We start from the raw sequence: 27,049 nt of genomic DNA, 5'->3' as shown, positions 1-27,049 counted from the left end.
AGCACCTCATTTTCTGCTTGGGGACCCTGCAGCCCTCCAGACTCAATATATAGTTCAGTAACTTTACAGCCCAATCTCCTCCATGACCCTAGCCCTCTACCCCCACACACCAGGCCTTGTGATCATCGTCTACCATTATACACTACCCATTGGCAGCCACTAACAATCCCCATTTAACATCTATTCACCCTCCTAGTCAGATCATTATCCACTCCTTTGTCTGTCCAACTGTTCTTTGTCTTTGAGCTCTATCCCTACCTATCATTTACTCTTTACTACCTCAACCTACCTTCTGCATATAAACCAACACTTTCCCAGCTACTGTCAGTTCTGAGGAAGGGTCACTGGACCCAAGGCATTAACACTGATTTCTCTTCACAGATGCTGCCAGACCTGCTGAGCTTTTTGAGCAATTTCTGTTTTTGTTGTGGTTCTGTTCGCCGAGCTGGATGTTTTTGTTGCACACGTTTCGTCCCCTGGCTAGGCGACATCATCAGTGCTTGGGAGACTCCTGCGAAGCGCTTCTTTGATGTTTCCTCCGGTGTTTATAGTGGTTTGTCCCTGCCGCTTCCGGTTGTCAGCTTCAGCTGTCCGCTGTAGTGGTTGGTATATTGGGTCCAGGTCGATGTGTTTGTTGATGGAGTTTGTGGATGAATGCCATGCCTCTAGGAATTCCCTGGCTGTTCTCTGTCTGGCTTGCCCTATGATAGTAGTGTTGTCCCAGTCGAATTCATGTTGCTTGTTGTCTGCGTGTGTGGCTACTAAGGATAGCTGGTCGTGTCGTTTCGTGGCTAGTTGATGTTCATGTATGCGGATTGTTAGCTGTCTTCCTGTTTGTCCTATATAGTGTTTAGTGCAGTCCTTGCATGGTATTTTGTACACTACATTCGTCTTGCTCATGTTGGGTATCGGGTCCTTCGTTCTGGTGAGTTGTTGTCTGAGCGTGGCTGTTGGTTTGTGTGCTGTTATGAGTCCTAGGGGTCGCAGTAGTCTGGCAGTCAGTTCCGAGATGCTCCTGATGTATGGTAGTGTGGCTAGTCCTTTTGGTTGTGGTATGTCCTCGTTCCGTGGTCTTTCTCTTAGGCATCTGTTGATGAAGTTGCGCGGGTATCCGTTTTTGGCGAATACCTTGTATACCAATATACCGGCCACTACAGCGGACAGCTGAAACTGACAGCCGGAAGCGGCAGGGACAGACCACTATAAACACCGGAGGAAACATCAAAGAAGCGCTTCGCAGGAGGCTCCCAAGCACTGATGATGTCGCCTAGCCAGGGGACGAAATGTTTGCAACAAAAACTTCCAGCTCGGCGAACAGAACCACAACAACGAGCACCCGAGCTACAAATCTTCGCACAAACTTTGAATTTCTGTTTTTGTTTCTGATTTACAACATCCACAGTTCTTTTGGTTTTTGTTTACAAATTGTGTAGTGGATTCCAAAGTCTAAATCATTCTGTATATTGCGAATAAGAACAGCACAAGCACAGATGCTTTGCATTAGATTAAGTTCCCTACAGTGTGGAAACAGGCCCTTTGGCCCAACCAGTCCATACCGACCCTCCAAAGAGTAACCCACCAAACCCACTTCTCTCTGACTAATGCACCTAACATTATGGGCAATTTAGCATCATCAATCCACCTGACCTGCACATCTTTGGACTGTGGGAGGAAACTGGAGTACCTGGAGAAAACCCACGCAGACACGGGGAGAATGTGCAAACTCCACACAGACAGTCGCCTGAGGTTGGAATTGAACCTGGGGTCCCTGGCGCTATGAGACTGCAATGCTAACCACTGAGCCACCATGCTGCCCCACTTTTCTTCATCTGCCAGTCTGAATTGCAGCTTTTTGCCTGAAAGCAGGAAGTGGGTTAGTTGGCAATCTATTCCACTACTTGTTCCCTGTCTCAACAGATTCTAATACTACTAATGGGAAAGAGAGAAAGGATACTTGACTTAATCTAAACTTTGGAGTTAGTACAGCTTGGTATTTATTCATCTTGTTGTCTGGAAGGGAGTTGCACAAACCTTTTTGCCTTTGGGCTACACTAATTTATAACCATATGACTTGTGGATTGAATCTGAGTTTTAAATCTATTGGATGTAGGTTTGCTCACTGAGCTGGAACGTTCATTTCCAGACATTTTGTGACCCTACTAGGTAACATCTTCAGTGGGCCTCAGGCGAGGCAATGCTGAAAATTCCTGCGTTCTATTTATATGGGTTTCTTTGGGTTGGTGATGTTATTTCCTGTGGTGAAGTCACTTTCTGTTCCATTTCTCAGGGGGTCTAACCCGATGTGTTTGTTGATAGCGTTCCATTTGGAATGCCGTGCGTCTAAGAATTCTCATGCATGTCTTTGTTTGGCTTGTCATAGGATGGATGTGTTGTCCCAGTCGAAGTGGTGTCCTTCCTCATCTGTATGTGAGGATACTAGTGAGAGAGGGTCATGTCTTTTTGTGGCTAGCTGGTGTTCATGTATTATGGTGGCTAGTTTTCTGCCTGTTTGTCCAATGCAGCGTTTGTTACAGTCCTTGCACGGTATTTTATAAATAACATTAGTTTTGCTTATTGTCTGTATAGGGTCTTCCAAGTTCATTAGCTGCTGTTTTAGGTGTTGGTGGGTTTGTGGGCTACCATGATGCCAAGGGGTCTGAGTAGTCTGGCAGTCATTTCGGAGATGTCTTTGATGTAGGGAAGAGTGACCCCCATCTACCACCCCCTGAGAAAAGGAACAGGAAGTGATTTCACCACAGGAAATAACCACCACAGGAAATGACATCACCAACCCAAAGAAACCCAAACATATAAATAGAACGCAGGAATTTTCAGCATTGCCATGCCTGAGGCCCACTGAAGATGTTACCTAGTAAGGTAACGAAGCGTCTGCAAATAAACCTGAACTTAAGCGACAAATCTTTTAAATCTATGCTTATTCACCTTCCTATATTCCAAATCTCTCATTCTTACCAATAATGCGATTTAGGATTTACACTGGCATAATACACTGATATGAGAATAACCCCTTCCACACCTTGCCCATCAACACTCCAACTGATCTAATCAATAGATCATGGGCTGAGGTTCCTAGACATTGAGCTGAAATTTGACAGCCAGTGATCTGTTCCTGGGAGCATTAATGTTGCCAATAGATACAAATTTACGAACTGAGTCAGATATAAGTTTCACGTTTCTTTGTTTCTCTGTTGTATATCCATTCAGCCCAACGAGTCCATCTCTTTGTTTATCTCTACTTAATGAAACAAGCAGACAGGAATTTTTCTGGAGCTAGGATTGAAGCAACATGGTGTAATCTACCAATGCTGTCAGGAATGACTGACAGACTATGAGGATCTGGGGACTGTGTTTAAAATTTAGTTGCACTGATTAACTGCAGCAGCTGATTCTGGAAATGTAGCCTCACGCACAAATAGAAATGAGATTCTCATTATCGCAATCAAATACCCAAAGCAGTTTCAATCAAGTGTGATGTTTACTATTTATTTCAGGCTACCAGTCTTGAACATCCCATAGGAAGTTCTGAATGGCTTTCTTCTGCTCACAAACAACTGACTCAAGATATGTCAACTCAGAGAGCAGTGCAGTCCGAGAAGGAGCAACAGATTGAAGCAGTTTGTGAAACAATACAGACGCTGGTGGATAATATTAAAACTGTTCTTACTGGCCATAACAAACTTTTGGCAGATGTTAAACACCTACTTAAAGCAATGGCAAAGGTAATGCTTTCATTAGTTTTTTGGGGGGATTGGCTGATATGGCTTTCAGACTTTATTTCTGCTTTTGTGGTCTACTGACTATTTTACTTGTAGTCTCCAAATCCATTTAAACTGTCAGGTTTCCCAGACAGTCTATCGAGAGTTAAAATTAAAAATGTATTTTGCTTTCCATTCACAAATATTCAGAGGTTGTCTATTGATTCTGTAGGTTAATGGAAAACAAAATATTACAGTGAAAGATGTGAGAAAGTAGTATATGGTTGCAGCAACCTCTTCCAAGTTGAGTATTGTAGATGTTGACTATTTTGTTTGGAATGTTGGTTTCAAGCTTCCTTTAGAAGTGGAGGATCAACATGTAGTAAGTGTTGGGGAAGTTCATATGGAAAAATTCTGGAAAAACCAGAACATGAGACAGCCAGGATGGTTGGCTAAATCACCTTACTGCATAATTTGACAGTTTGATGCCACAAGGCGACCCCCCCCCCTTATCTGCGGGTCCAGATACCACAGTTTCACTCACCCGTGGTTTACCATGGTCCAAACATATAGGGAACCTTCCAGAACAAGGGATCAGGAGGCTGCCGGGAAGGCATGTTTCCCATTTAAATGAATGGCATCGCTCCTATCCGCAGTTTCAGCCTTCCGTGTGTACAGGGGGGCTACTGTATTTCCATAACTTTTGACAGTTTAGAAAGATGGTGGTTTCACTCACCCGTGGTTTACCATGGTCCAAACGTATAGGGAACCTTCCAGAACAATGGATCAGGAGGCTGCCGGGAAGGCATGTTTCCCATTTAAATGAATGGCATCGCTCCTATCTGCAGTTTCAGCCTTCCGTGTGTACAGGGGGGCTACTGTATTTCCATAACTTTGACAGTTTAGAAAGATGGTGATGTGAATCACTTGATCAACCTTGCTGTTCACTCTGTAGAGTGTTTCCTGGAGCTGATTGGTTACAGTTGGTCATGAGCCTCTATTTCAAGTGACCAAACCATCCACCTTTCCAGGAGGGATGTTGATCTACTCACAAACGAGTTGAGGTTTCTGCATGTGTAAATGAGTAAACAGCTGTTTACCCAAATGAGAGACAGAACATGCACATGAAATTAGACCAGAGTTCAGTCAGGCTAACCAGGTTATCATCTCTTGAAGAATTAATGGGGAAGATACATCTGCTTGCTTGGGGGAGACTCAATGAAGCAGTGTGTCTACCAGGCACTTAACCTTCAAGCCTTCCACAAGTGTCCAAAATGTAGCCAGTCAGCAGCTCTTCAGTGCCCACCAATAAGAGTGCAGGTTGCTGGCAGCACTGCTCTTAGCCAATCGTGGAAAGGCCCCAAGCACAGCTGAGTGATAGTGGGATAGGTGCAGCAGAGGTGGCAAGGCAAGGCAAGGATGGCTGTCAGTGATCATCCTCCTGCCTAATCCCTGGTTCCCCAATCGGCTATAGAGTCCCTGATGGTGAGGTTCCCACCCCCAACAGGTTTTGCTGGGCTACCTTCTGAGACTCAGTTTATACAGTACAGAACATACCCTTCAGTCCATTGAGTCTGAACTAAAAATACAATAATTCTTACACTAGCCCCACTTTCACACACTAGGCTGAGACCTGTGTGCCCTCCTTTTAACCATCCTAGTTACCAATATATTGTGGTGGCCTCATATGCGTATCAGTGGATCATTAATGAGCCTGACTGCATCCTCTCCTCAGTGGAAGCTGACACAAGACCTCTCAGTTCAGTGGGCCCAATTGCAGTCTCTTCCATGCATTACATCCAGTCCTTAATGTTTGGTAATATACAAAAATTAAACTAGTCACTTAAACTTTTAACTCTCTTCCAAACACCTCGACCTTAACTCATAATTATATGTAAGATCACATTTGGAAGTGGTCTGAATTTGTTTCCTCCTCAAGACAGCTTTTGCATATGTTCTCAGATGCACTAAGTGAAAGTTAATCTTTTATTATTTAAACATTGCAAGTGAATTTGTAGTAGTAATTGAAGTTTTTGTCTTTTCTGTAGAGCAAATTTCTGATCTAAATTATTGCTAATGATGTTTAACCTGTGTACTTTTCTGTATTTATACTTAATTTGATTAAGGTTTCAATTCTGAGACTGTTTTGGGATTGTGACAGTGATAACAGCTGGTTTTCAGATTTAGTTTACACACAGTGGCCAAAATGTTCACACTTTGCATTCTGACTCACATTTTGTATATAAATAGGTAAATCCAGATTAAGCAGTTAGGTTTCTAGCAAATTCCAAAAGGCAGTTTTGGAATGTTTTAAATGCAGAGAAATGACTTGATCCAGGTCAGCGTTAGGCTTAAACTTGTGGAACATGACTCTGGCTTCATACTGAACCAAGTAGAAAGTGAGATTGTTCTAAAGAAGTTTTAAAAATATTAATCAAAATGTCTCTGAAGAAACTTGGACAGAAGAACCAGACATTTAGATAACTTCCTTGCCAAACTAACTTGGTCAATTGTAGCCTAAGAGTCTGTGTTGCAAATGTTCAAAATTGCAGCGATACAAATGTCCTGTTAACAGCTGAACTGGCGAATGGTTCAGTAATCAGTATATCATAGTTTACATGACAAAGTAGAATTCGTTACTCTCTGTAAATTCATACCTTGATGTCAGCTATGACCACATTGTCCCCAACAGTCATTCTAATTGCATCTGCAAAGAACACTGACAGTTTTGTGTTAATGGGTTCTTCTCTCCATGAACTGGACTAAGTGTTACTAAAGCTAATTCCGCATTCCAGACTTTTGGCTCATATAGAAAGGAGAATTTAGTTCATTTTGTCCTGATTTGAAAGTGCTTTCACCTCGGGTGCCCACTGCATGCAAACTAACTGTGGCCATCTGTCTCTTGGTTTTCTGTCTTTTTAAAGTAACTTTCTGTACATTGTCAGTATCCATTGCTGAATTCTTTTTTGGAACTAGAGTTTCTCAGTATCTAAGCACAATAATTTTCTGAAGTGATCAGTCATTGCAATCATTTGGTAAAATGTTTTCTGTTGCAAAAATAAATCGAATTGGCGGCAAATATATTTAACGTGGGGAAACACCCTCGTGAAAAGAATAATGTTTTCTCATTTTTTGGCTCCTATTAAAAGGATGAAGAAGCAGCTCTAGGAGACAATGAAGATGTTCCCTATGAGGACAGTGTGCGTCAGTTTTTAGCTGAATACAAGTCTTGGCAGGATAACATCCAAACTGTGCTGTTCACAATAGTGCAGGCTATGGGACAGCTCAGAAGTCAGGAACATGTCGAAATGCTGCAGGAGATTACACCAACTCTAAAGGAAATGAAATCTCAGAGCCTAAAGTAAGGAAGATACTAAAATTATAATAAGTTATACAACTTGTTGGCACTTTGGTTTGACCCATCTCCAGTAAAACTTGAAAGAAAATGTCTCTTGATACCAGTCATAAATGTGCAGTTTGCAGTTGAAGCATGCTATTTTTCTGAGAGTATATATGAAATTAGGACCAAAAGTTAACCATTTGTATATTGCTTTTCACAGACCATTGTCTTGAACCTGATTTGCTGTTATTTATATCAGGGTGAAATAGTAATGAATTTGTAAGCACTTTATTTTGCTTTCTAAAACTTGCATAATTTATTCACCACTGGGCACTCGTGCCACCTTGCTTTCCGTTTACCCTCTCTTTGTAGTACGTAGCTGGTTTGTTTAAGTTTCATGTCCTATTAAATATTTTTGCATGGCTCAGTGCAAGTGATATTTTCAAACAGCTTGTGTACAGCCTGTGCAGGAACTTTTCATTTACTACCTAGGTGTGCAGCTTACTGAAGTCCATTTACCTTGTCTCTTGAATAACGTTAAATGTTGCAGTAATATATTAACTAATTTAGTGTTCTAAAACTTGAAATTGACATGGCTCAGTTAATGTTTTAACTGTAATTTTAAAACTTAGAACATTATAGACCCTTCAGTCGTTGATGTTTTGCTACCCTGTGAAAATAATCTGAAATCCATCTAACCTACACTATTCCATTCTCGTCGGTATGCCTATCCAATGTCCATTTAAATGCCCATAAAGTTGGCGAGTCTACTACTGTTGCAGACAGTGTGTTCCATGCCCCTACTACTGAGTAAAGAAACAACCTCTGACATCTGTCTTATGCCTATCACTCCTCAATTTGAAGCTACGCCCCCTCATACTATCCATCACCATTCTCGGAAAAAGGCTCTCACTGTCCTCCCGATATAACCCTCTTATTGTCTTGTATGCCTCAATTAAGTCGCTTCTCAGCGAGTCTCTCAGCCTTTCCTTGTAAGACCTTGCCTCCAAACCAGGCAACATTTGGGTAAATCTCTGAACTCTTTCCAAAGCTTCCACGTCCTTCCTAAAATGTAGTGACCAGAACTGTACGCAATACTCCAAGTGCGGCCACACCAGAGTTTTGTACAGTTGCAGCATGACCTCATGGTTCTGAGACTGTCCCTCTACTAAGCAAAGCTAACACACCGTACGCCGCTTTAACCCTATCGACCTGGGTGGCAACTTTCAGGGATCTATGTACTTGGATACAGGGATCTCTCTGCTCATCCACGCTACCAAGAATCTTACTATTAGCCCAGTACTTTTTTTTCCTGTTACTCCTTCTTCCAAAGTGAATTACCTCTCACATTTCCACATTAAACTCCACTTTCCACCTCTCAGCCCAACTCTGCAGCTTATTATGTCCCTCTGTAACCTACAACATCCTTCAGCACTGTCCACAACTCCATTGACCTTAGTGTCTGCAAATTTACTAACCCATCCTTCTACGCCCTCATCCAGGACGTTTATAAAAAATGACAAACAGCATAGAACATAGAAAAGTATAGCACAGAGCAGGCCCTTCGGCCCACGATGTTGTGCCGAGTATTATTCCTAATCTAAAATAAAATAACCTAACCATCGCACCTCAGTTCACTGCTATCCATGTGCATGTCCAGCAGTCGCATAAATGTCCCTAAGGATTCTGATTCCACCACCACTGCTGGCATTGCATTCCATGCATTCTCTGTGTAATGAACCTTCCTGTGATGTCTCCTCTATACCTTTCTCCTCAGTCCATTTCTGAGCTCCTTTCTAGCAAGCCTGTAATCCTCTAAAGCTGTGCTAGATCTTGCTTCCTCCATCTAATGTAAGCTGCCTTCTTCCTTTTGACGAGAAGCTCCTCTGTTCTCATCATCAAAGGCTCCTTAATCTTACCCCTTGCCTGTCTCAGAAGAACAAATTTGTGCATCACTTTCAACAACTGCTCCTTAAATAGTTTCCACATGTCTACTGTGCCCTTTCTGTGGAACAATCACTCCCAGTCTGTAATTCCAACTCCTGTCTGATAGCGTCATAATTTCCTTTTCCCCAATTAAGTATCTTCCTTTGGTAACTGCTCCTTTCCCTCTCCAAGGTTAGGTAAATGTGAGGCAGTTGTGATCACTGTCACCAACGTGCTCTCCCACAGCGAGATCTGACACCTGTCCTGGCTCATTGCTGAGCACCAAATCCAAAATGGCCCCTCCCCTCGTTGGTCTGTCTACATACTGAGTAAGGAAACCCTCCTAAATGCACCTGACAAAAACGGGTCCATCCAAACCATCTGCACTAAGGAGGTTCCAGTCAATATTGGGAAAGTTTGAAGTCACCCATAACAACAACCCTGCTACATCCTGCATTTTTTCCAAAATCTGCTGGCTTAGGAGTTCTTCAATCTCCATACTGCTATTAGGGGGTCTCTAGAAAATCCCCAATGAGGTGTGGCCCCAAAACAAATCATTGTGGGACACCACTGGTAACTGAACTCCAGGATGAACATTTCCCATAACCACCATCCTGTGTCTCCTGTCAGCTACCTAATTTCTGATCCAAGCTGCTAAATCAACCTCAACCCCATGTCTCCGTAATTTGTGCAATAGCCTACCATGGGCAACCTTATTAAACGCCTTACTGAAATCCATCAACACACACCAACGTCTTTACCCTCATCCACCTGTTTGGCCACCTTCTCCAAGAACTCAATAAGGTTTGTGAGGCACAACTTACCCTTCATGAAACAGTGTTGACTATCCCTAATCAACTTATTCCTGTCGAGATGATTCTAAATCCTATCTCTTATAACCTTCTCCAACACTTTACCCATAACCGAAGTAAGGCTCACTGATCTATAATTACTGGGGTTGTCTCTACTCCCCTTCTTGAACTAGGGAACAACATTTGCTATCCTCCAGTCTTCTGGCACTATTCCTGTAGACAATACTGATATAAAGATCAAAGCCAAAGGCTCTGCAATCTCCTCCCTGATTTCCCAGAGAATCTTAGGATAACTCCCATTAGGCCATGGGGACGTAGCTATTTTTGCATTTTCCAGAATTTCTAACAGCACCTCCTTGTCAACCTCAATCCCACCTAGCCTAGTAGCCTGTTTCTCAGTATTTGCCTCAACAACATTGTCTTTTTCCAGTCTGAAAATTGACAAAAATATTCAATTATGGCTTTCCCTCTCTCTTCTGACTCCATGCACAACTTCCCACTCTTGTCCTCGATTGGCCCTAATCTTATTGTTGTCAGTCTTTTATCCCTTATATACCTGTAGAAAGCTTTAGGGTTTTCCCTGATTCTATTCACCCACAACTTCTCATGTCCCCTCCTTGCTCCTCTTAGCTCTCTCTTTAGGACTTTACTGGCTATCTTGTAACTCTCAATTGCACTGACTGAGCCTTCACATCCCATTCTAACGTAAGCTTTCTTCCTGTTGCCAAGAGATTCAACTTCTTCAGTAAACCACGGCTTCTGCGCTTGACACCTTCATCCCTGCCTGGCAGGTACATACTTAGCAAGGAAAGGCTGAGGCACTTGGGTCTGTTTTCATTGGAGAAAAGAAGGTTTAGGGGTGACTTGATAGAGGTGTACTGCGCTGTATTTTTCTATGTTCTATGACACGCAGTAGCTGTTCCTTGAATAAACTCTACATTTCTATTGTGCCCATTCCCTGCAGTTTCCTTCCCCATCCTATGCATCCTAAATCTTGTCTAATCGCATCATAATTGTCTTTCCCACAGCAGTAGCTCTTGCCCTGCAGTATATACCTATCCCTTTCTGTCACTAAAGCCCTAAACATAACTGAATTGTGGTTGCTATCACCAAAGTGCTCACCTACCTCCAATTCTAACACCTGGCTGGGTTCATTACCCAGTACCAAATCCAATGTGGCTTCGCCCCTTGTTGGCCTGTCTACGTACAGTGACAGGAAACCCTCCTGGACACGTTGTGCAAAAACTGACCCATCTAAAGTATTTGAACTATAGCATTCCCAGTCAATATTTGGGAAGTTGATGTCCCCCATAACAACTGCCCTGTCGCTCTTGCTCCTAATGAGAATCATCTTTGCTATCCTTTCCTCTACATCTCTGGGACTATTCAGAGTCCTATAGGAAACTCCCAACAGGGTAACCTCTCCTTTCCTGTTTCTATTCTCAACCATAGTACCTCAGTTGACAAGTCCTCAAATGTCCTTTCTGCAACCATTAATACTACCTCAGTAGATGAGTCCTCAAACACACTTTCTGCAACCTGTAATACTGTCCTTCACTAACAGTGCCACACCACCCCCTCTTTTACCGTTTTCTATGTTCTTACTGAAACATCTAAATCCCGGAACTTGCATCAACCATTCACGTCCCTGCTCTTCCCATGTCTCTGAAATGGCCACAACATCAAAATTCCAGGTACCGACCCATGCTGCAAGTTCACCCACCTGATTCTGGATGCACCTGGCGTTGCAATAGACACCCTTCAAACCAACCTTTTGCTTGCCAGTGCCCTCTTATGACCCTGAAACCTTATTTCAGACCTCCCTACACAACCTCCTCTATATTTGAATGACAATTTAGGGTCCCATCCCCCACCTGAATTAGTTTAAACCCACCTGAAGAGCATTAGCAAATTTCTCTCCCCCTCCCCCCCGCCCCCAAAACGCTAAATCACTGGTGTCAGCACCAGCCTCACTCAGAACTTTCTGAATTAAAACAGCCACATCCGTTGGGAGTGGGTAAATAGAAATTGTTGGCTTGCTGTCCACAATGTTGTATCCATCAATTTTAATGTATAGAAATTTGTGGAGAGAAAAGATCCTATTTTTGGCAGGATTGTTCGTAAAATCTTTTCACAACAAGATAATCCAATTCAGAGTAGATGAGGATTCGAACCTGTAACCTTCAATCTGCCTGAGAAATGAGCATTTTTAGAAAATGCATCAATTCATTGTCTGTTATAATGACCTTTTATCATGTCATGTAATTATTTGGGACCTACCACTATCCACTGGCTCGTGGATAAATGAACCTTTATCATCTGGCGCTAAACCATATTGGTCAAGAAGGCTTTGTGCTTTGGTCCCTAATCTGTGTGCAGTTAGTTACTGGTGATGGTCTTAGTGTTAGCTTCCATTATCTCAGGTGGTGAGAGGCTGGTAGGAAAAATGCGCTAGAGCAGCCATCAGATGAAGACCGGATTCAGCATAGCTACAGTCTCCGCTCCCTGGTTTGCTGGTGCTCTGGTTAGCCTGATATGAGCACAGGACAATTGTACTGTTTGCCACTAGAATTAATTCTCCATGTGCCTTCAGCAGGAGAGAAAAGAGCAGGAGATAGAAAAAGAAGAAGCATCTGATCACCAGTTTTTACACACCCTGTGCTTTATCCACAAATTAAAAGCAGGACTGTGAATAACCATCTACAGGTGTTCTTTGATAACATGTATTTTGTTAACATAAATTCACTAACGCGATTGACGAATTGAGGATATTGTTTCTAAAGCACGAACTTTTAATGTGTGTTGACTGTAACACAATTACATTGCCAGCACTATAAGGGCAGTTTCTAAAGCGCACATTTTCTATAACATGCGGTAGCACAAGAACGCAACCATTGTGTTATAGAAGAGCTGCCTGCATTTCATTAACCCCAATTCATGTTGCCTGAGGTAAATTTACAGTTCACTAGCCTCTGAGGAAAGCATATGCTAGTTCACCAATAGTTATGATATTCAGCTGATTTTTATCTCTTTCATTTGCCTTGTTTTCAATTGTAACTTTTGTCCTTGTCTTTCAGCGTCTACAATGATCTTGTCAGCTTTGCATCTCCACTCGTCACAGATAAATCTAACGAATGTTCAAGCCCAACTTCTGTCTCTGCCTTTCAGCCCAGTTTTGCAGCAGGTAAACATTCATGTTCAACTTCGCACTGAATTTTCAACCTTCACTTGCTACTCCCCTGAAGTAATGCTGACTGTAATATCAAGAAGTCCTTGAAACTTATAACATGCATTTATTACATAATAATAAATGATTAACCATAAATTTCTTGTGGTATAAATAGTTCTGTTCATTTGAAATTGATGCTCTAGTATTTGTCCAGAAGAGTGCAGGATGAAAAGCTTTGACTGCATGCGCTCGCCACTGCCCCCCCCCCTTTTGAACAAGATTCTATAGTTACCAAATGTCACTTCATAAAAGAATTATTATTTTGTATTCGGTCATGACACACACTTTCAAATAGACTAATGGATTTGTATTGTTCAAACAAAAAAAATAGTAGCAGAAGTAAGCCATTCAGCCAATCAGGTCTGTTCCTCCGTTCAATATGTCACAACTGATTTTTCAATTCAGTACGCTGTCTACTTTATATCCTTTGACCCCTTTTAGTCTGAAGAACTAGGTTTACTTATTGAAAATCTTCAATACAGAAAGAGTAATGATTCTTTACTCTTACCACAACTGCTTGAGGGAATTTGCCAACTTTTGAATTTGAGATTTATTGTTGATTAGGTGCCTCATTGTGATTGCACAAGTTCACTCATCTCTTCCTGCAGGTTTTGAGTACAATTTTTATTGCATTGGAACACTGGTCTTTGAGCACTGTGTTTAAATCCACTTTATTGTCCTCTTTCTCAAAATAGAATTTTTTTCTTTTAATTCATCACTTCCTATAAATAAAGCAGGCAATTGCTTTAAGTACCCAACATCTTTTGTTTCTGCAGCAGTTCGCAGCAGTACAACTCAAAAGACACAACCAGAAGTGATGTCACAGAATGCACGGAAGATGGCTCAGAGAAACCTAGCTGCTTCAGCAAATACTCCACCAGGAACATCCATAGGGCTGGCAAAGAATGTTGCTCCAAGTCCTAAGAAGGCAGCCAGAGATCCCAAGACTGGGAAAGGTAAGTTTCCTTTCACAAATAGATTGATGTCATTTCCAACCTGAACCCTGACCTTACTGATCCAAAGATTTTTGGAATGTATAGGGACTGTTGTACTTTTGTGATTAGATTAGATTACTTTACAGTGTGGAAACAGGCCCTTCGGCCCAACAAGTCCACACCGACCCGCCGAAGCGTAACCCACCCATACCCCTACATTTACCCCTTTACCTAACACTACGGGCAATTTAGCATGGCCAATTCACCTGACTTGCACATCTTTGGAGTGTGGGAGGAAACCGGAGCACCCGGAGGAAACCCACGCAGACACGGGGAGAACGTGCAAACTCCACACAGTCAGTCGCCTGAGGCGGGAATTGAACCCGGGTCTCTGGCGCTGCGAGGCAGCAGTGCTAACCACTGTGCCACCGTGCCGCCCCTGTGTATTACCTGAAAGTATAATGTTGCTGATGCTGGGAATATGAAATGAAAAAAACAAAGCTGCTGGAAATACTCAGCCACTCTGCCTCACCTATGGAAAGTGAAACATCTTTGTTATTTTAGATTGACCTATTGAAAGACTTTTTCTTTCCTTTCAGTCGATGTCTGATCTGTGCATTTCCAGCACTTTCTGTTTGTTTGCCTTTTATTAACGGCTGTACTTGCTAAGATGTCTAACTTAAAGCAAAATAGAAGGTACAAGTTTTATCTTCTTTGTATTTTAGCCGTTCAGGAACGAAATTCCTACGCTGTCAGTGTGTGGAAAAGAGTGAAGGCCAAGTTGGAAGGTAGAGATGTGGATCCCAACAGAAGAATGACTGTTGCTGAACAGGTACAACATTGTAATGGCATATTTGTCTCTTTAACGATATGTCTCTGATAGGAAACCCAAAGTATAACATCTGCTGTTTTTGTATGTAAATAGGATATTGTGGTGGTGACAAAGTTTTGTTCAAGATCTAGATTACAAGGAGGTTTGTCATTATGGGAAAGAGTATTGGTATTGGGAGGGAAAGTGTTCCAGAGCATTGTGCTATTTCAGCAGACAGCCCAGCTGTCAATAGTGAAGAGGAGGGGCTGTGTCAGAGCCAAAGGTGGAGGATTGAATTTCACTGTTCTGGTTCTGTTCGCTGAGCTGGGAATTTGTGTTGCAGACGTTTCGTCCCCTGTCTAGGTGACATCCTCAGTGCTTGGGAGCCTCCTGTGAAGAGCTTCTGTGATCTACTATTATAGGACAAGCCAAACAGAGAACAGCCAGGGAATTCCTAGAGGCATGGCACTCATCCACAGATTCAATCAATAAGCACATCGATCTGGACCCAATGCAATGGACAGCTGGAACTGACAACCGGAAGCGGCAGATTCAAACCACTACAAATGCCGGAGGAAAGATCACAGAAGCGCTTCACAGGAGGCTCCCAAGCACTGAGGATGTCACCTAGACAGGGGACGAAACGTCTGCAACACAAATTCCCAGCTCGGCGAACAGAACTACCAACAACGAGCACCCGAGCTACAAATCTTCTCCCAAACTTTGAATTTAATTTCACGTTAGTAGAAGAGGTTCAGCGCTGGGATGGTTTAGGTTGAGGAGGGAAGGATGAATGAAAACATGATGGTTACACAGTAACAGGGATGTGATGCTGAGCAGGCAGTGCTGCAGTGGGACAGTGTGTCAGAGGTTGGCAAAGAGGGCAAGTGAGGAAACTGAGACACAGTCATTGGGTCATGCAGCATTGAATCAGACTCTTTGGTCCAACCAATGCATGCTTAACATAATACCAAACTCCACTTTTCCCAGCTGCCTACTCTTAGCTCATATCCCTCATTCCTGATGAAAGGCTTTTGCCCGAAATGTTGTTTTTCCTGCTTCTCAGATGCTGCCTGACCTGTGCTTTTCCAGCACCACACTCTCGACTCTCATCTCCACCATCTGCCTCACTTTAGCCTCAGATCCCTCCAAATCTTTCCTATTCATGTACTTCTCCAAATATCTTTTAAACTTTGTGTACTTGCAACCACCACTTTCTCAGGAAGTTTATTCCACGCACAAACACCTTCTGTATAAAAAATAATTTGCCTCTTAGTTTTTTCAAGTCTCTCTCCTGTCACCTTAAAATGCTTAAGTAATAGTTGCAATGTAAAAGTGAAGGCTGGTGAAATGAAGGTGAAATTAATAATTTTACAATGATATTTGATCAATTCTGGATTGAACAAAACACCCAAGCATTATCTGGTACAATCATAAGCATACATATTTGAAATAGGCTATACAACCCTTTGAGTCTAGATTAGTGGTGCTGAAAAAGCACAGCAGGTCAGGTAGCATCCGAGAAGCAAGAAAATTGATGTTTCGGGCAAAAGCCCTTCAGGGATATACAACTCTTTGCGTTTGTTCTGCCATTCAATAAGATTGTGGCTAATGGCTTCAACTCCACTTTCCTGTCTACCCTGATAACCTTTTAGTCCCATGTTGGTCAAGAATCTAGCATATTCCCCCTTAAAAATATTCCATGGCCTAGCTTTGATTTTTGAAGGAAGTGTGTTCCATAAATTCTCAACCCTTTCAAAGGAAAAAATTTCTTCACCTTGATCTTAAATGGGAGATCCCTTATTTTTAAACTGTGTCCCCTTGTTATCTTTCCCACAAAAGAAGCCATCGTTTCATCATCTGCGTTCCCAACAGGATCCTATAGATTCCAATAAGATTCACCTTGTTGTTCTGAGTTCTGCTGGATACCAGCCCAATCTCTCCAATCTCCCTCCTTTAACATGGCTCTTACCCTCACCTTAATGTAGCCATCAGTTGAATGAACCTTCTCTTGTTTGCTTTTTGTGCAATTATGTCCTTATCTTAAATAACAAATCCAAATCTGCACCCAGTACCCAAGCTGTATCACTAATGCCCTGTTTAACTGTACAATCTCTACTTTTACATTCCATTTCTCTTGCAGTAAACAGCACCCTTCCATTGGTCTTCCCAATTACTTGCTGTATGTCCATGCTTGCTCCCTGTTGGGTAGTCAGATTGGAGAGCAGCAAGATGACCATGGAACCAGAGTTATTATTTTAAGAGGTGACACAGTGGCTTTTTGCTTTCTGTTGTTGAACTGGAGAAACCATAAGCTGACCTAAAGTTTGTCAGAAGATGGTGCAGTGTCAAGCTGAGCATCATAAGAATATAGAACAGAAGCTAACATTGATGGATGCTGTCACTGAGGAGCAGAGTATTGTTGTAAAGCTGAAGGCACAGCCGTGGAGTCTCTGTAAGTGACCATATCAGAGACTAGAAGCTGTTTTTAGGAGATTTTGCTGGCTTCATTGGATCAGGTAGGTGCGGCCCCACCCAGGGCTGTACTGTGAAACAGAGGACCTCAGATGTACAGGCTGGTCTCAATCAATTTAGAGATATCTGGTAACTTGTGTGTTCTTAAATGTGAAGTTACTTCATTTTGCAGTCCTCACAAGCTGGGTGAATATTGTGAAGCAAGACAAATCTGTCACACATCTTTCACACAAGTTGAGCATTAGGCATCCCAAATGGATATTGCCTTTCAAAGTTGTAAATGTGGCATGATGTCAAATGCATCAGAGGTCAGTTTAGAGATAGGACAAATGCTGGACTTCATTTGTAAGTAATTGTTGTTGTTGGCTTCTACCAAACCTGGGTTCAACTGATTCCACCGTGAGTGCACACCAAATAGATGGATTTCACCGTGAGCGCGCCCCAAATGGAGGGACTCCACAGCGAGCGTGCCACCAGCGGAGGGACTTCACGACGAGTGTGCCTGGAGACTGCAGCCATTTCAAGAGGGAAGCTCGCCACCTCAAGCAGTGAGGATGGGCGGTAAAAAGCTGGCCCAGCCAGCAATGCCCACATTCGGTGATTTTTTTTTTAAAAAAGCAGCCAGATAAAGACAAATGGCCAAAAGTTGGATTCAAAGTCCAAGAAGGATTTTACGGAGTGTGTTTATATACAAAGCAAACGATAGAGCGGTTTAGAGAGGAATTCCTTATTCAAATAAAAAGTGGTAAACTAGCAAATAACAGAAGATTCTTGTACTGAGATAAGTAATTGGCAAGGATGGATCAATAAGATAGGAAACTGCAGCATCACTGAGGATGGTAGCCAGCAGTAGTGATACTGGACTCACAATCCAGATGCCTGGAGTAATGATCTGGAAATATGGGTACTTGATCCCACACATCACAAACTTTGAGTGCCATAAAAACTCACCTAGTTCACTAATGTCCTTCAGGAAAGAAATTCCATCATCTATACCTGGGTTAATTACAGTAAGTATCGGTTGCTTAATGTTTCTCTGAAATGGCTTGACAAACCACTGGGTTGTATCAAATTGCTACAGAGAAAGGCACCGAGTGCCTACACAGCATGGGCTGCAGCAGTTCACATAGGCAGCTGGTCACCATCTTGTGGACGGCAGTTAGGAATAAGTGATAAGTGCTGACGTTGCCTTGCAGTTCATGTTACAAAAATCAATAAGAATCCAAGTTACCAAGTGAAAGCTAATCAATTTATTTGAAGCAACAATAGTTTAATAATCAGAATTGTTTTCTCCATATGACTATGATCAGTGTAATTTGAAATCGCAAATTACGTTTGGCATGCAACACTGCCTCTATCAGTAGCAAGTTCTAAATTTCCTTGTTAAAAATCATAACAACAGGTTTATTTGGAAGCAGTAGCTTTCAAAGTGCTGCTTCTTTGTCAGGTGGATGAAGGAGCAGCACTCTGAAAGCTAGTGCTTCCAAATGAATGTGTCGGACTATAACTTGGTAGTGTGTGATTTTTAACAAGGAAATTTAGAAGTCCAGCATTTGTCCTATCTCTAAACTGACCTCTGATGCATTTGACACCATATCACATTTACAACTTTGAAAGGCAATATCCATTTGGGATGCCTAATGCTCAACTTGTGTGAAAGATGTATGACAGATTTGTCTTGCTTCACAATATTCACCCAGCTTGTGAGGACTGCAAAATGAAGTAACTTCCCATTTAAGAACACACAAATTAGCAGATGTCTCTTTAAATTGATTCAGACCAGCCACCCCACTGTTTATCAGAGGCCCTCTGTTTCACAGCACAGCCCTAGATGGGGCCACACCTACCTGAAATGAACCTGTTGGACTATAACCTGGTGTGCGATTTTTAACTTTGTACACGCAGTCCAACACCGGCACCTCCAAATCATAAATTTTCTTGGGCTGTGATCTCATTTAGGATTAGGTAATCTGGTCGTTGTATCATATCTGCTAAATTCTTCAATCCACAGTCTCCACACACAAACTTAATTTGACAGGGCATAGGTTCCCCATAGGTTCAAGTTTGTCTACACTTGAAAATGCCAGTATTGCAGATTGAACCATATTATTTTTCTTAATTCAGCATGTGTCTTCTGACACTCCCACAAGTCCAAGTTAGCTTTGCATGATGAGCATCCTGAGAGTATTGTACTAGACTGTCCTTATAAGAAAGCGAAAAACAAAAGAAATTCTTTGCAATGTAATTAATACAGTAGCAATGATAAATGCTATTATCCATTTGCAGCAATGTAAAAAGGAAATCCTGTGGAAAGCCAAACTGATATAAATCTGACTGTAGAAAATAAAACCATGAACCAGGATACTGGAGATTTTGAAATAAAAACTGAAATTGCTGGAGAAACTCAGCAGGTTTGGCAGCCTCTGGGAAGAAGGCAGAGTTAACATTTCAAGGCTGGTGACTCTTCATCAGAATGGTGAATTAAGAAAAGATTCACTCCAATCTGCAGTCCTGTCATTTTAATGTGGAGACAAACTCTGGGGACCCTATGCCCTGTCAAATTAAGCTTGAGTGTGGAGAATGGGGATTGAAGAAGAATTTAGTAGGTATGATACAACAAGCAGCAAATTACTTGATGTAAATGAGATCACAGCCTAAGGAAATTTAGTTAAAAATCTCGCAACACCAAGTTATAGTCCAACAGGTTTACTTGGAAGCACTAACTTTCAGACCTAGTTACCTGATGAAGGAGCAGCACTTTGAAAGCTAGTAATTCTAAATAGACCTGTTAGACTATAACCTGGTGTTGTGATTTTTAATTTTATTCACCCCAATCCAACATTGGCAGCTCCATATTAAGGAAATTTAGATCTCACTGCTGATAGAGACAGCATTACATACCAAACTTAATTTGAGATTTCAAATTGCATTGATCGTAGTCATCCTGAGAGGATCCATGCAGAAAACAGATTATTACACTGATTATTAAACCATTGCTGTTTCAACAAAACCAGTTTCGCTCTTGCAAGATAACCTGTACTTTCTGGTGGATTTAGCAGACCTGAAACATTAACTCTGATTTCTTCCCAGAGATGCTGCTGTTTCTGTTATGAAACTAATCATGGTTGGCGTGCAATTAGAATTATAATAGTGCTCCTTTTTGTGTTTGTAATGACAAAACAAACTGTCTCTATGCATGGATAAACATATTTTCATGTTTGAAATACTGTGAGATATGCAATTCTTAAGATACCTAATGCTCAATTATTATGCAAAATGGTTTGTGCCAATCACAATAGTGCATCTTGCCAAATTTGTGTTGGTTCACAATATTTGCCTATTGCTGTTGAAGCTGGGTTATTCAAGGCTAAGGGATTTTTAATCAGTAAGGAAGTCAAAGGTTACAGTGAAAAGGTTGGTGAGTGGCGTTGAGGTTTATCAGATGCAGCCATGATTTTGTTAAATGGTAGAGCAGACTGGACGGGCTGCATGGCTTACTCCTGCTCCTATGTCTTCTCGCCTAATGTTCCAGTGTGCCACGCTGTAAACGGTCAAGGGTAACTGTCGTATAGGTGATGATCGTGCTTGGAGCCCTTTTGGTTTTGTACAACTGGAGGAAACCTGACTAGAGAGATTCAAACATAAAGTTCTGGGAAAGATGGAACAGGTTTGGGAAGCAACAATGCAGGTTCAAGAACTTTGGAAAATTAAGGGAGGTTGGAGATAGAATGGAGTTTGCTAAGACTGAGGTGGTCAAGGGTTGGTATTTTCAGGACCAGGGTGATGACAGATTGAGGAGAGAGAGAGAGACAAAAACAACACCAGAAGAAAGCAAAGCAATCCCAATATCTGCTAACATTGGAATTAATAAGGTCATGAGAACAGGAGGTGGATTTCATGGAAAGGTGAGTACGGAACAAGGGGAGATGGGAGAAAGCTGAGAAAGATGCAAGTTCAGAAAATAGTGAACAGTATAGGCCAGGTGAGCTAGTGGAAGGTGCGACATGCCAGCAGATCACATCGCCTTGATCTTGGTGACAAAGAAATCCATGGTGTATGGCATTTGCTATTGAAGGGGAGAGGAGTTTAAGACTGCAGTGGTGAAATGAAGTTAGAGATTATCTGTGTATCCCAAAATGATCTTGTATGGGTGATCAGTTTCACCAATAAGACCATAATACACGAGCAGAAATTAGGCCATTCAGCCCATCGAGTCTGCCCCACCACTCAATCATGGCTGATAAGTTTCTCACCCCCATTCTCCCGCTTTCTCCCCATAACCCTTGGTCCCCTTGATACTCAAGAACCTATCTATCTCTGCCTTAAATATACTCTATGACCTGGCCCCCACGGCCTTCTGTGGCAATGAATTCCATAGATTCCTCACTCTATGGCTGAAGCTGTTTCTCCTTATCTCTGTTCTAAAGGGTCTTCCCTTTACTCCAAAGATATGCCTTCTGGTCCAAGTCTCTCCTATCAATGGAAACATCTTCCCAACATCTGCTCTGTCTAGGCCATTCTGTATTCTGTATGTTTCAATTAGATCCCCCCATATCCTTCTAAACCCCATTGCGTATAGACCCAGAGTTTTCAAATGTTCCTCGTATGCTAAGCTTTTCATTCCTGGGATGTGAACTTCCTCTGAGCACGCTCCCGGGCCAGTACAGCCTTCCTGGGGCCCAAAACTGTGCATAATATTCTACATGTGGTCTAACCAGAGCCTTATAGGGCCTCAGAAATACATCCCTGCTTTTGTATTCAAATACTCTCAAAATTAATGCCTTTATTGCATTTGCTTTCCTAACTACTGATTCAACCTGCAAGTTTATCTTGAGGGAATCCTGGACTAGAATTCCCAAGTCCCTTTGCACTTCAGACTTCTGAATTTTATCCCCATTGAGAAAATAATCCATGCCTCTATTCTTTCTGCCAAAATGCATGACATCGCACTTTCCCATGTTGTATTCCATCTGCCACTTCCTTGTCCACTCTCCCAACCTGTCCAAGTCCTTCTGTAGCCAACCTGTCACCTCAATACTACCTGTCCCTCTATCTATCTTTGTATCTTCTGCAAACTTATCCAGAATGCCCTCAGTTCCTTCATCTAGATCGTTAATATATAAAGTGAAAAGTTGTTGTCCCAACACTCAGCCTTGCGGAACACCACTTGTCACCGGCTGCCATCTGAGAAGGACCTGTTTATCCCCACTCTGTTTCTGGCAGATAGCCAAGCTTCAGTCAATGCTAGCACCTTGCCTGTGACCCCATGAGCCGTTATCTTACTCAATGGCCTCCTAAGCAGCACCTTGTCAAAGGCCTTCATGAAATCCAGGTAGATAACATCCATTGGCTCTCCTTGGTTTGATCTGCACCCATGGGTGGTTAGTTGTCTGCTGTGTCCTTTTAAGTTTGTGTCCCTTCATTTAAGTGAGTGGAGCTGGAGGCTGTATCAGAGGGATTGCCAGGGTGGGTTGAGTGTGGTTGAGCAGATCAGTAGATGCAGATGTCTTGTGTCAAACTGTGGACCAAAGACTAGTTGTTTTGAAGTTTTAAGTGAATTGGGAGAGGGTATTTTCTGGAACAGATTTAGGAGAGAATAGGATGTGGGTGATGATTAATTCAAGAACATGATCAGAGATGACTATGTCTGTAATGGTTAGGATGGGCTGGCAAATCCAGGTGGGATGGCAAGCTCAAGACTACTGTGGTGCTGGAAAAGCACAGCATGTCAGGCAGCATTCAAGGAGCAGGAAAATCGACGTTTTGGGCAAAAGCCCTTCATCAGGAATCCTGCTTATACCCGAAACATCGATTTCCCTGCTCCTCAGATGCTGCCTGACCTGCTGTGCTTTTCCAGCACCATTCTAATCTAGAATCTGATCTCCAGCATCTGCAGTCCTCACTTTTGCCAAGCTCAAGACTACATCGGGAGTGGCCACGATCTTACTGGGTTGCTGAGCAGCTCTGAAGGGCTGAATGGTTTACTCTCGCTTTTTCTTGTAGGCTTTTACATATCTCAAAGTTTAGATTCTTTTTCAAATTTGAGTCTAATGAGTAAAATTGATTTCTTTGCCTATTCTCCAAATAAATATGTCGACTATTAGGAAACTGTTTGAATTTGTCCCCAAACACCAGCTTCACTTTTGTTTTATTTACTATCATTGGGCTTTAACCCATATTTCTGTTAAGTTGATGTATCAGTTTTTAAACAAAATTCTTATTCATTGTATTTTCTAGGTTGATTACGTGATTAAAGAGGCTACTAATCTAGATAACTTGGCACAGCTGTATGAAGGTTGGACAGCATGGGTATGAACTGGAATACAGTGGATCTCTCTGGTTCAATGAAGTCAGACATCCACCAGAATCAACTCAGCCACAGGCATCTATAGCCGTACCATGGCCGGTGTTGATGTATTCTGGGGCTTAATCTGAGGTAATCTAGGAATCCCCGTGCATTCGGAGTGATTAGTCAGAAGGCTGCACTCAGGGATATGCTTATACGGTCTGCACCCCAAGGTCAAGGGCCATAGCGCCCAGTCTGAATTACATGATTGTCTTTCTGTCATACAAGAACTGCAGAAGTATCGAGGGGGTAGGTGCAGAAACGGTTGCTATCCTACTGAGTACAGAGTGATTTTGAAAACCTAAATTCCATCTGCCCTGTGAACATTCAAGTCACAAAGTACTAAACCCTACTGAAAGGTAATTGAGAAAACTGGGGTCCTGAGGAAAGAAATCTCTTTGATTCACGTGATTCCAGTTGGATAACGACTTCACTGGCTGACTTGCCCTTGAAGATGGCCATCCAGAAAGAAAACCAAGGCTGGGAGAAACTATGGACTCCAGAAGCAGCCCAAAAACTAAGATTGGATAATACTACACAAGACTTGTGTGAGGAAGGTGACACCACCCTGATCTTTTTGTTCGCTTTCTCTTATAGGTGTATGCTAGTTCAGCAAAGTGCTTCTCCGATGCCTGTAATTCTGTTTACTGTGATTGAAATTCAGTAGTAGTCATCACCCATTTTAATGTAAACATTTTGCAAGGTGCACAATCTGGAAGACTACATGAAAGCATTGACAAATTCATGGTAAACTAAAGGGTTAGGTGTTTCTATGCATACACTTTAAAGTGCTTTTTTTCCTTCCCGTTTTGTTACTTGGAAATAAAAGGTCATGGATATTTTTGTGTATCTTTATCATGCAGGTTTTGCCATTTGTATGAATAAAAATGCTGAATAAACCCTCAAAAATGTATTTGAAAGTGACACCCCATGATCACAAGTGTTTTTTTAATTAATCTTGATTCTTTGGCTTGTTTTTGCTTGTGCTTTTCCTTTTTATTCGGCTCTTTCTCAGTGATCCCAAGTCAGCATTATTTCGAGGTGTTTAGAAAATATCTGCTCTTTCTACGCACTCACAACCTCACCCCTTCATCCTCTGGCTTTTACTAGCCACTCTCTGCACCCAAATGCCCCCAACCCGACTTGTTCTGATGATCAGTGCTGTGTTTGACATGTTGGTGATTTCATCGTTTCATAAATGCTTTGGACATTATAAATCACAAAATGAAGATTGAAGTTCCTTTCACATAAAAGGAAAGTTCCTTTCACGCACCCACCCTTATTGTATTGGACTTATTTTTAGCAATGTAGATTCTTAACTGTGTTTTACATTTAGCTGGCAAAAGTGATAAAGAATGTCTGTTGGTGGAGGTATATGGTGTGTGGTACTTTAAAACTGTCACAAAATGGTTTAACTTCATCTTGTAAAGAAAATCATTTCTCAGCATTATATAGATTGATACAAACCATCAAATCACACATGCTTGCCATATCATTTTGATTGCAACTTCCTGCATCTATTACTAATTTAAAGTAAATTAAATGTACTTTTAAAGAAGTTATTTGAGAGAATTACAGTCTCTCCTCCCTCTTCATTAAAAAAAATTCTTTTTCTGGTTCCTATCATGAAACTATCCTCCAGCTGAAAGGTTGCAGTGGACTAGATCGTTCTTAGAATTCTTTGCCATATTTTACTTCGCCATCTGTCAGTAAGCAGTAGGAGCTAATGTTTACTGTTGAAGATTTTGTTCTCTCCCACTAAGGGATTCCCAAACCAAGTGTGGTCAAGAATGTGCAAAACTGATGCATACAAAACAATAGATTACAAGCGTCAGACTGAAATTCTAACTGTAGCTCTGACTTTGACTTTGGAAAGGAAGTTCAGTCTACTCATTTTGGAACAAATGAGCTGCTGAAACCTCTTTATAATATGATGCCATCCTGATAAATGTAAAATTAATTTACCAAAAAATTATGAAAGGAAGTTATGCATTTAATTTGACATGCGGAGCAGTGACTACACTCCCGAAATACTTCATTGGCTGTGAATCGGTTCAAGATATCCTGAGGTTGTGAAAGGCGTATGTAACTGCAAATTCTTTCGTGGAGAAAATTGAATGGGAAATGGTGCGTTTGATATCTGTACTTGAATATGAATCCTGTTTGTATTATGCACATTGTTTATAAAATCTCAACTAATTAAAATGATAAAATATTGAACTGCTACACTTTACATCCTGGACCGTATTTCCAATAAATTTATTACATTCACAGTGATCCTGGCATTAGCACTATTTTCTCTCTTTTCCCTGCACATCCAGGAAAAGTAAAACTGGTAGGAAGAGAGAAGGTTGAAATCCAGTTTTACCCTGCCAAGGGTCTGACGTTATTTAAATTAGATTACAATTCGGGGTTCTCTTGCGCACCACAGGAACACTGTCATAAATTGCTTTTTGGAGTTGGATTATTTTACTTGTGTTGTTTTATAGGAGTTTTGTTTTCTGTGTGCAGCAGCTTTTTTAAAAAAAAACCGGTGAAGGCAATAACAATGAGTTCATTTCCTTCATGAAGTTCTCTCTCTACTAATTGAAGAAAGTTAATAACATTATGCAAATTGAAAGGGGCTTGTTATGTTGAAACAAAAAAAAGGTGCACAGTTTGAGAGAAGATTTGTAGTTCGGGTGCTCGTTGCTGTGGTTCTGTTTGCCGAGCTGGAAGTTTTTGTTGCAAACGTTTCGTCCCCTGTCTAGGTGACATCCTCAGTGCTTGGGAGCCTCCTGTGAAGCGCTTCTGTGGTGTTTCCTCTGGCATTTATAGTGACCTGTCCCTGCCGCTTCCGGTTGTCAGTTTCAGCTGTCCGCTGTAGTGGCCGGTATATTGGGTCCAGGTCGATGTGTTTGTTGATGGAGTTTGTGGATGAGTGCCATGCTACTAGGAATTCCCTGGCTATTCTGTGTTTGGCTTGCCCTATAATGGTAGTGTTGTCCCAGTCAAATTCATGTTGCTTGTCGTCTGCGTGTGTGGCTACTAGGGATAGCTGGTTGTGTCGTTTCGTGGCTAGTTGATGTTCGTGGATGCGGATTGTTAGCTGTCTTCCTGTTTGTCCTATATAGTGTTTAGTGCAGTCCTTGCATGGGATTTTGTACACTACATGAGAAGCATGGCACTCATCCACAAACTCCATCAACAAACACATCGACCTGGACCCAATATACCGGCCACTACAGCGGACAGCTGAAACTGACAACCGGAAGCGGCAGGGACAGGCCACTATAAATGCCGGAGGAAACACCACAGAAGTGCTTCACAGGAGGCTCCCAAACACTGAGGATGTCACCGAGACAGGGGACGAAGCGTTTGCAACAAAAACAGCTCGGCGAACAGAACCACAGCCAAAAAAGGTGCAGTTAATAATGGGAGAAAGTGAGGACTGCAGATGCTGGAAATCGGTCGTGTTGG

General features: G+C 41.9%; 1 protein-coding gene across 2 annotated transcripts in view; it reads left to right on the top strand.

Annotated features, from left to right (window-relative positions):
* smg1 (SMG1 nonsense mediated mRNA decay associated PI3K related kinase) overlaps positions 1–24,514 on the top strand; it is a 170,869-nt gene extending 146,355 nt beyond the window's left edge. For both annotated transcript variants that reach the window (XM_043712155.1, XM_043712156.1), the window contains 6 exons: positions 3,513–3,740; positions 6,866–7,077; positions 12,872–12,978; positions 13,800–13,979; positions 14,684–14,790; positions 23,482–24,514. In XM_043712155.1, coding sequence (XP_043568090.1) covers positions 3,513–3,740; positions 6,866–7,077; positions 12,872–12,978; positions 13,800–13,979; positions 14,684–14,790; positions 23,482–23,559 — 912 coding nt within the window. In that variant the 3' untranslated portion in view covers positions 23,560–24,514. The remainder of the gene's footprint in view (positions 1–3,512; positions 3,741–6,865; positions 7,078–12,871; positions 12,979–13,799; positions 13,980–14,683; positions 14,791–23,481) is intronic.
* Positions 24,515–27,049: the final 2,535 nt, after the last annotated feature.

This window comes from Chiloscyllium plagiosum, chromosome 21 (genome assembly GCF_004010195.1).
Source record: "Chiloscyllium plagiosum isolate BGI_BamShark_2017 chromosome 21, ASM401019v2, whole genome shotgun sequence".
In the NCBI taxonomy this organism is placed as follows: Eukaryota; Metazoa; Chordata; class Chondrichthyes; order Orectolobiformes; family Hemiscylliidae; genus Chiloscyllium; species Chiloscyllium plagiosum.
This window is presented reverse-complemented; position numbering and strand designations above follow the sequence as displayed.